This window comes from Belonocnema kinseyi, chromosome 6 (assembly GCF_010883055.1).
Source record: "Belonocnema kinseyi isolate 2016_QV_RU_SX_M_011 chromosome 6, B_treatae_v1, whole genome shotgun sequence".
Taxonomy (NCBI): Eukaryota; Metazoa; Arthropoda; class Insecta; order Hymenoptera; family Cynipidae; genus Belonocnema; species Belonocnema kinseyi.
The window spans coordinates 143,481,221-143,491,290 of NC_046662.1; the positions used below are offsets into that span (position 1 = coordinate 143,481,221).

At 36.7% G+C, this 10,070-nt stretch overlaps 2 protein-coding genes across 6 annotated transcripts in view; one reads left to right on the forward strand and one right to left on the reverse strand.

Annotated features, from left to right (window-relative positions):
* Positions 1–10,070, forward strand: part of LOC117174282 (WW domain-binding protein 2) — a 315,912-nt gene that overhangs the window by 275,137 nt on the left and 30,705 nt on the right. For 2 of the 5 annotated variants that reach the window (XM_033363231.1, XM_033363226.1), the window contains one exon: positions 4,457–4,795. The exons of 2 other annotated variants lie outside the window; for them this stretch is intronic. In XM_033363231.1, the coding sequence (XP_033219122.1) occupies positions 4,457–4,515 (59 nt within the window). In that variant the 3' untranslated portion in view covers positions 4,516–4,795. Of the gene's footprint in view, positions 1–4,456; positions 4,797–10,070 lie in introns of those variants that run through there. One more of the 5 variants, XM_033363230.1, reaches the window with a different exon arrangement.
* LOC117174281 (thyroid adenoma-associated protein) overlaps positions 1–10,070 on the reverse strand; it is a 398,068-nt gene that overhangs the window by 30,891 nt on the left and 357,107 nt on the right. The gene's annotated exons all lie outside the window — the stretch shown is intronic.

Consider the following 10,070-nt stretch of genomic DNA (forward strand, 5'->3'; position numbering starts at 1 on the left):
TTTTGTATTATTCTTTTCACATTTTAACACTTCTGAACAATTTTCTTCTAAAAAATATTTCACGAAATTTCCATGACCCTTTTTTGCGATAAAAATCAAAAAGATGGGCATTAGTTTTAAAATTTTCCATTTTTAAATATTAAAAATGCAATTGGGCAAAATATTAATATGGGACAAAGATTTTTCTGTGTTTTCTTGAAGGGAATTTTATCAAGACTTGACGAAAGTTGTGAATGTAAAAGCAAAAGTAGAATGTTAAGCGATTTTTTTCTCACTGTGTACATTGAGGTTAGGGTCCAGGAAAGATTTTTGGAAAAGATAGTCAATAAGAGCACCCATTTTCTTCTTAATATTTATATCTTTCTTGGCAATGTGGCTTATTTAATTTGAAGTAGTAAACATAAGAAAACTTTCCTAATCATAAAAAAAGGTAGTGTACTTTAAAAATTACAGTAACTTTGAAGGTTTTACCTATCCGACGCAAGTAGCTTTACGGCACGGTCCCAACTTTCGAGAGCGCGGTTTGTCCGAAGCCTTCGCGAAGCACCTGTCTTAATGCAGTTGTGAGCAGGTTAAAGGCAAACTAAAACTTATCTTTTAACAGAAATACGGAACAAGTATATACAATATTTTAATGGTATACATTATTGTTAAAATTGATGAAAATAGCAATAACAAATATTGTTTTACTTCGGAATATTTTTTCCAAATAGAAAACAACGGAAAACGGCTTAAATTAACGTTAAAACTACAAATAATTCGTTCTAAACTGTATGAGTGCAATGATGCATATGTACCTGGCATTATATGTTTTTTTATATCTTAAAGTTCTGCACTATTTCCCGGCATTTCCGGCTCTAATTTATTAGCGAAGTTTTACTCAGATATCTTCAGAATGCTTTCACGCCCGTACTTTTTTGGCAATGTTTGGCAAAATTACTTATTTATTATAAAAGTTTAAGTTTTAATCTCGTTTTTAGCCGTTAAGCTTCGTTAAATAACATTATGATTGTTTATAAAATTTTTATTTTATACTTCATATTAAGTAAGGCCATATAATATAACACAAGTATAAATCAAATTTGTTTCAAAATTTGTTATTACTTTTCACACAGCATGACTCAAAGTCAGTAATGAATAACACAGGTCGACATGATTCTCTTGGATTGAAAATGAATAGACATTTCGCGTAGATTTTGGGTCGCTGAAACCGAATCTGGGAATATAAATATTCGATTACCTCAGGTTTTTGAGATATCCTAACCTAAATGTGCAAAAAATGCGATATTTAAATATATTTGAGGTTATATAAGTTTGTTAGTGGATTTTTTTCAAAACTGTTTAATGCATCTTCAACAATAAGCCTTTTTCTTTAAAATGAACATGAGTTTATCCCGATATCCTTATTTTTTACTGTGATATGAAAATTCAAAGTTCAGGTCTGAGCTATTTATGCACTGCACGAACTAAGACCAAACCACCCATGTAAAGTTTGTCAACTCATCTCAGTGAAAAATAAAGATATCGGGATAAACTTAAGTTTATTTTGAAGAGGAAGGCTTATTCTTTAAGATGAATTGACCAGTTTTGAGAAAAATCCACTAACAATCCTATATAACCTAAAATATATATATATATAAAAATCGCATTTTGTACTTTTATGTTATGATATCTCGAAAACCTGAGGTGGTCGAGCATCTCTGTTGCCACAATCGGTTTCAGCGACCCAAAATCTACGTAAAATGACTATTCATGTTTAATCCAAGAGAGTCATGTCAACTTGTGTAATCAATAGAAATCGATTTTAGCAGTTAAGTAACTTTCAGGGGTTTCGCAGCTGGATAACTTTCACTATAGTTTACATTATTATTGTTATTTAAAAATTTGCTTTTTACTTATATATTATGTATAAATAATGCCTCAGCACGAAGTGCGACACATGTGCGCCGCACATCATACATCTCACAAAATGCATCGCATATCGTGCGAGTGACGTGCCCCGTCCGTTTAGTATCTGGGTACGTTTAACTTGTTATACATAAGTTACTCTTTCAAAAGTTTAAATCTTTCAACGTTCCAAGTTCTGTCATCGAATTGTTTTAATCCTATTTTAGACTCACAGAATAATGAATATTAGTGGTGGGCTTTCTGAATGGTGGGAAGTGAAGAGTGACTTTCCTTAGGGCTCCATTTTGGCACTCCTCCTCTTGAATTTGGGCACCTTTGACCCTACAATTGAACATTAACATTGCATCTACCACAAATATGCTAACGATTCCAAACATGCTTGTCGGGTCCAATTTCTTCAATAAGTAGATAATTGGTTAAGAGTCTAATTTTTCCCCACTTTGACGAGGGTTGTTTAATATATAGTTGTTTGATCGAAGATTTAAAAATAAAGCTTCAATGTGCGTTAAAAGCCTGTGCATGTTATATCTACAATTTACCTAAATCCGAACACATTGCCCCATACTATCATAAGACTGGTCTGCTTAATGTTGCCAAGAGAAGACCTTTATTGCAAATAACTTTTTTGTCTGTTTACTGAATAAACTAACATTCGATATTAAAAATGTATCTTCCCTGTATCTTTTGAAAAATCTCTTTTTGTTCGAACCCCCTAAGAAATGGGCCATTGCATGCACATGAAGAAGACGCAATGTGGCTGCTTCCAGCCCAGCGACGTTCGCATATGCGCTCTCCGCCACTGGGCCGACCAGAAACTTTACGTCCGCTACATAAAACTTTACGCACGGCACGTTAAACTTTACGCCCTCTACATGAAACTTTACGGCCGATAGAGAAAATTATATTTATCTCAAAACAAGTTACATCGCTGGAACCCACAGCCTCCTTTCTGCTATATACTCTATTTCTTTCTTTCACTTCTAATTTAAAATTGTCAAGAATACCAAACATTCTTTATCTCCATCATCTGCTTGTTTTTAAGGAAGGTAGGACAAAAAGTATCGCGTGTATCAAGGGCGTAATGCTATTTGCCTCGAGTTACTGCCGCCCTCGCTTCGCTTGGGCGGCAACTTAACGCTCGTTATAATAGCTTTCTTTCTGCCCTTGATCCACAATGTGCTTCAATAGTACTCACTGGTAAACTCTTATATTTAATTCTCCAAAATTTCATGTACGAATTTTCCTTTTGTTTTTAATCACTTTTGATCATTTTTATTTTTAATGTACAGTTTTCTACCTTTATGTCAGCTTTATTATGCATAACATATAATTAATCACTTAATGTTTACAACTTTGTCATTACCTCATACCTAATGTGTTACGAATTCTGAGGTCGACTCTATCTATTCGAATTATAGACCTAGTTATAATATTAATCCTGTATTCTACCGATCAATGCTTGCACAAATCTGTAATGACCATGTATTATTCTGGTCCCAAGAGGGCTGTTTAGCCCTGTTTACTTTTCTTCAATAAATACAAATAAATTATGTAAGAAGATGTGTAATAATTATTGGTAACGATTTCTTGGCATTATTTTTTGAAATAAATGATTTCGCAGCAAAAAGTTATTTTAGTCAAGTTTAAGTTTAGCTTTGATTCCCTTGTCCCTAACGAAACAGGAAGCAATGCGAAACTTCTGCACCGCACAGAAGTAGCACGCAATTCCGAGATCCTTGAGTATAGACATGCAATTATGTTTCAGTAACTCAACACTATCACTTGTCAAATATGATAAAAATGGTACTCATAGCTCATTATGGTATTGATAGATCAAAATAGTAAGCATGGTTATTTGTTAATTCCACGTTGTATTTTCCACTCTTGAATAAGAAATAAAAAATAACAGTTAAACCGACACGCATCGTGCATATCGATCACTGAAGAGAGCCAGGCATCCTGTTGAAAACCCTTTTAGTCACTCAGGGGTTCTCAGAACGTGGAGATTTGATGAAAACCGACGTACAGTACAAGTCCCATTGCTGGCCGTCCGATAAGTATACACTCCCCTTAAAACGTCATCACACGTACGGCACGCACACTAATTGTGGTCCTCACACTACGTGTGCTATTTTTCTCATGATTTGCGCCCATGATTTACGCATGCGCGAACCTAATATCGTGCTACTAAAAGTGGCATCCGAAAAGTACGATATTCCTGGAATTTCCCGCCCCTACAGCCCCGAAGTTGGAAAGTTATCGGACTTGTACTATATTTAAATCTTATATCAAAACTTCTCATTTAGTTTGAGAATGTAAAAATATTAAACTACATCTCCAACAAAATGTTTTTAATTTATATACGAGCGGACTTGACCAGTCTGTTCAGTGCACCTATTGGTTCAAAAACTGCAATTTTAATAATGAATCTATTACTCATTGATTGAATTGTTATCGTATAAATACAATGCTAAGGTTAAATAAACATTAAGTCTAATTTTTCAAGAATTAATTTTGTGTTACAATAATTAAAATTGTATTTTTTCAGGAAAGTCCACCAAGTTTTCAACAAGCGTTAGAAAAGAAAGGTCAATGAATGGGACCTGAAATTATGTATAAGCATTATTTGTGGAAAATTTAAATAATTGCAAAGCAACATAAACGAGAAAAGATTTGAAATCATCAAACAGAATTGTTTGTTTAATGCTCAGAAAGTTTAAGGAATAACTTCAAATTTTTTCGAACGACACTCTTATAATGTATTGTAAAATCTGTAGATAATCCAAAAAATTATATAACGCTTTGATTGTAATATGTTTTCATTACCCAAATGATATTCACGTAAGAAACAAAAAGCAATGGTTAAATAAAAGCAGTTTGATTTATAATCATTCCTATAGGCCTTCTACCTATCAGGAAAAACACTACTACGCATAAAATAGTAGTACTAGTAGTTTATTTTTCATAGAACCCATAGTCGCATGCAGAGGAGTTACAAAAAGTTAACACAAAAATTTTATCTATAATCTCTTTGTTCACGTGCCTTTTCTTTAAATAGGAAAATCATTTTGGCAATGTCTGTTTGAGAGGTGCCAAGGAGGCCCCGTTTACTCACCTCTCATTTTAGCCAAATCTTCATTCTTACAAATCTATAGTTTGCGTATTTCCTCGTATTCGGGGAATTCAACCAATAATATGATATCCATTCTCCAGAGCTTGCATTTCAAAATCGATGCATCTTTCTGTACCATATATTTTATAAGCTTTTCCTTTAAATGAGATTTTGGTTTGATAATTGTTTAAGAATTTGATTTGAGTTATAATTCTAAGATAGCTAATTAGGATTCTTGAAGTCAGATATTTTTGTGTACCTCCATTTAATGGTAAAGATGACAGAATCTTAAGAGATTGAGAACCCAGTAGATTTGTCAAGTCTTCGCTATACATGAAAGATTCGTAAGCAGTAACTAAACGAAATTTTGTAATCTGTATGCAGGACAAAGATAAAGAATCCCAGGTATCTTTCTCACCTATTCTTTCAAAAATATTTATTAGTTGTGAGTACCAGTTACATTTAAAAAAATTTATTTATTTTCAGTTAATGGCTTTAATAACAAAAGCATATTTTTGGATAAATTTAATTATTCATACGAATTTAATGCTAGAAGAATCATTAGTCGTGATTATTATATTAATTATTTCTTCATGTTTAGGATTTCAATTTTTTAACAACTGGCATATTTGATGTACTGAATTTAAACATAATATAATAATAATAATAATAATAATAATAATAATATAATAATATTTCTACATTTTTGGTCCATAGCATATCAACTAAAGCTGGTAGTTGTACTCTATAAGAGATTTACTATCAAGTAAATTGAGTGGCAGAGCAACTTATAATTATATTGCATAAAAGTGGCTTGCAAAAATGTTAGGTTTTTTTCTTATAAAAAATTTAACAACGCCTTCAATTTTCATTTTATAAACCTGAATTCTATACCAATACAGAAAAAGAGTTCTAATAATTGTTATGAAATTCACGAATCAATACATTATAAACGAATTATTTATAATCGTGTCTGATCAATGAAAAAGCTCACAGAAAAGGAACGACGCAGTCAGTGGATGTGGGAAGGGACAAACATCTATCGCATGCCAGGCGTTTAGGTTGAAATTGAATCCATGTGTTCAAATTGCAAAGAATTTAAGGGTAGCATTCTACTTTGAAACGCTAAAAAAGCCATTTCTGTGAAATTTTTCTGAGATTATTAATAATGATATCGATGTGGGTTTTTTTTAGGCTTAATAAATACATCAGTCAGAGTCAACTCCTCAAAAAGTAGGTAGGTCCGTGCTGTTGTAAAAATCGCGAGGATAGGCGGTCCGAAACAAAAAAATTTAACAGTATTGGATTCAGTATGACTCCAGTAAACGGCTGAACTAGGATTATTAAACAAATTTAATTTTAACTATATTTTGTGTGTGCACAAAACTGAAAATAAACCCACTTTTTTCGTTTTCGTTTGTTTTTTGGCCGCCATTTTATTATTTTTGCATGTATCCGACGACAAGAACGAGATCGATGAGATGGGCACTGATCTGAAAGAAGAAGATGAAGATGCCCGAGTTAGGAAGCCACCCTCACGTTACCCAAATTGAGTTTTACGAAAGCGATGGGGGGGGGGGACTTACAAATTTTTTGGTGCTTTGGTATGTGAATCAAAAATAATTTGTTCAAAGTTTAGTTCTTTCCTGAATAAGTATGCGTAGTCAGGCTAAGTTTAATAATTTAGTTTGTAAATCAACAATTTCCTAATGTTGAACTAAATATTTAATCTGTTAAAAAGTCTATATAAAGTCTATAAAAACTCTATGTCTGAAATTAATCATTGATTTTTTGGGAATTACATAAGGTCAAATTTTTCAGAATCTTTGTGGAAAATTCTTAACAGGATTAAGACTTCTTCCCTTTAAAATGGCCCAGGGCAGTTATTTTTTATTTTTATTCTGGGATCAACTTCATTTGGGACAGTGAAAAATTTGTTTAATATATATTCGGTTCGATTTTGATTCCTCTAGAATCAAACCGAAGGGCCTATAACAAAGCCACCTAACGCGACCTCGGGTTGCGGATAGGGGATCCCTTTACCAAGGGTTTCTGCTGAATGTGTTTACAAAAATGAATAGGTAGTCACGGATAATTGTCCATGGGCGGTCCCGAAGGAATTAACCTCCAAGCGAAGGTGTGAAAACCGTGTCGACAGCCGAATGGCACCTGGGTGAGGTGTCTAAAACGGTGACTCTGGCATACCGGGCGACCTCTCAGAGTACACAGCCTTATTCTTGCATGCGGAGCTCTACAATGATGTAGCTTCTCTTGGGAAAAACAATTACAACACCAAACATAGTTGTAGTAAGTGCGGTTCAAAACAACAGAACGCGCAGGGCTCCTGGCAATGGGTCGGCCAACAATGCCGACCACTCTAGAGCTGGGGGAGCCAATGAAAATAGATTTAATGCGGTGGATCGGCGACATCTCGGGACCTTTCGGTGGACGGAGCGACTGATTCGCGACTTGCTAGAGTTCTACGATGCGAGTGTGGCTCCTGAACGAGGTTGCATGGCACGACTGCATGCTCTGTGGTGCGAGAAACGCTCGGAGGTATCGCACTTTTCGCATCAACGTCTGCGAAACCATGCCGGACTACTCAAAAAAAGGGGCTATATAAGCGGAACGCCTACTCTACCACAGCTAGGACAAGCCGGCAACAAAGAAAGAGAGGCGACACTAAGACCAACCGCGGGCAGCCATCCGATAGAGCAAGAGCGATGCTTTATGATCCGGAGAAACATCAACACCAAAGTTTCTCTCAAGCCTAAAGATCTGGCTGAAATTGATAACGAGCAGTGTGGTCATTTTTCCGAAGAATCTGAACTCTGGACTATCAATTGTTGTGTGTATAATGCATCAAGAGCTTTGGCCGATACGAACCGTATAACAAGACCAGCAGTTGATCATAAGACCAAAAGACGAATGCATCTACTCGCCATAAAGACAGGCTGGGCAAGACAGTGCGCGTCCCACATTCAGTGTGTGATTTACTATGTAACAGCTGGCAGGAATTTTACCGCCAACGTTCGAAAATTCGGGCGCGAACACCGGATCCGCTGAGACAAGTCTAGAGAGGATAGAGAGGTAGATCAGAAAAAATCAGCAGTTTTTCTCTGACCCATCTGAACTTTTCCTAGACTCTCCAGTTACTGTCGACCAGCCGCCCAAACCAAGGGAGGTCGAAGTATTTTGGCGAGAAGTCTACGAAGTGCAGCATAGACCAGACAAAGACTCAGAGAACATAAACAGCTTCAAGGAGCTGTCTGATGCCCTCATAACACCAGATGAAGAATGCATACCCATTACTACAGAGGAGGTGAAAAAAGTATCAAAAGGGATGAAGAACTATTCCGCTAAAAACAAGGAGTAACCACATCTAGTTCTAGGGATTGTCGAACGATATACTAAGGAAATAGGAATGGAATTTGGGTTACAAAAATGCGCCAAGGTTTATTTGAAGGGAGGAAAACTTAATGGCATCCCTGAAGACCCTCAGCTTGTCGATAGAAGAGGTATACGACACCTTTGCGCTGGAGAGACTTATATATACCTGGGCGTGCCACAGAGCCGCATTCAGGATATGACATCTATAAAGGATACTCTCCAAAGCAGATAGAAAAGTCTTATCCGGCAGATTTGGTCTTCTGAACTGTCGGCGAGGAACAAAGTATCTGCCACGAACATGCTTGTCGTCTGGGTAGTACTCTATTCATTTGGAGTGATTCCATGGACGAAGAACGAACTCAGATCCCTTGATATCGGGACAAGAAAGGTTATGCACATGAAAAAAGCATGCATCTTAAGTCTTTTGTTCCACGACTCTACATCTCACGTCGTCAAGGTGGTCGCGGAATATTGAATCTTGAATATCTTCACAACAGGATTATTCTGGGTACAGCACAAAGAGTCGCAAATGGAAGAGACTCTCTTCTTAAAGTGGTCAGAAAGCACGAAGAAGTGGGCAAAGGAGCGTTTCTGTGCAAAGAAGCGGAGGAGGCTGCTGAAACACTCGGACTTAACTTCAGTATTAGGGGTGAGCAAAATGCTTCAAATCTTTTCTATCTCGATAAGAGGATGCACGGCATCTTTCACGGAAATGTGGAGGATCAGTTAATGTCGTTTGAGCTAACTTTTGTTTTCCTTAAATCACCCGGATTGAAGTCTGGCACGGGGGGTTTCATTTTGGCATGTCAAGATAGTGTCATTTTCACCTTCACATAACTTTGCCACATTGTGAGCCAAAACATTCCCGATGATAGCTGCAGGTCGAGCCATGCACACCCCAAGCATTTAGCTCACATACTATCTAGTTGTCCAACTCATGCGGGAACGACCTACATCCAAAGGCACAATGTGGCACTAAGAGTGCTTTATTACCATCTCTGTCACTCTTACGGCATTAACCTTAATATTGCTCCCCTAAATGCTCCTAGGCAAATCGAGTCAATTGTCGAAAATGAGAAGTGCCGCATATACTAGAACTTTATATTCTCCACAATTGTTTCTGTTGCACAATCGATGCCTGACATGCTCCTTCTTGACTTTGAGAAGCGAACCATATTCGTTATCGAATTTTCGGTATCAGCTGACAAAAACATCATAGCCAAGGAGAATGAAAAGAAACAAGTTGCGACGATTGTACGCGGAATATTCTATTAATCTAAACGTCCTTATTATCGGCACTTTTGGAGGTGCCAAGCTTTCACTGGTTAATAGCCTGAAAATCATCCCTGGGTGTCATCAATATTCTAAAACACTTGTGGAAAAAATGCAGAAGGCGCTCGTCCTTGGGTCGCTCCGTGTCCTGAGGTTGCACAAGACTTTTGCAGGATCGTCGTATTGATTCCGTTATAGACTGTAACCACCTATCTTACGGTCGTGAGACGTGGCTGTGGCTGAAATTTTACTGCTATTTCGCTGGGAGCGGGGGCAGTTTTTCAGATTAGCACCCGCTTCCGACGAAATCCTGCGGTTGTACTTATGATAAACTTTGAATTACACACACACACGCGCGCGCGCGTATGTTTGTATACATGTGTGTGTG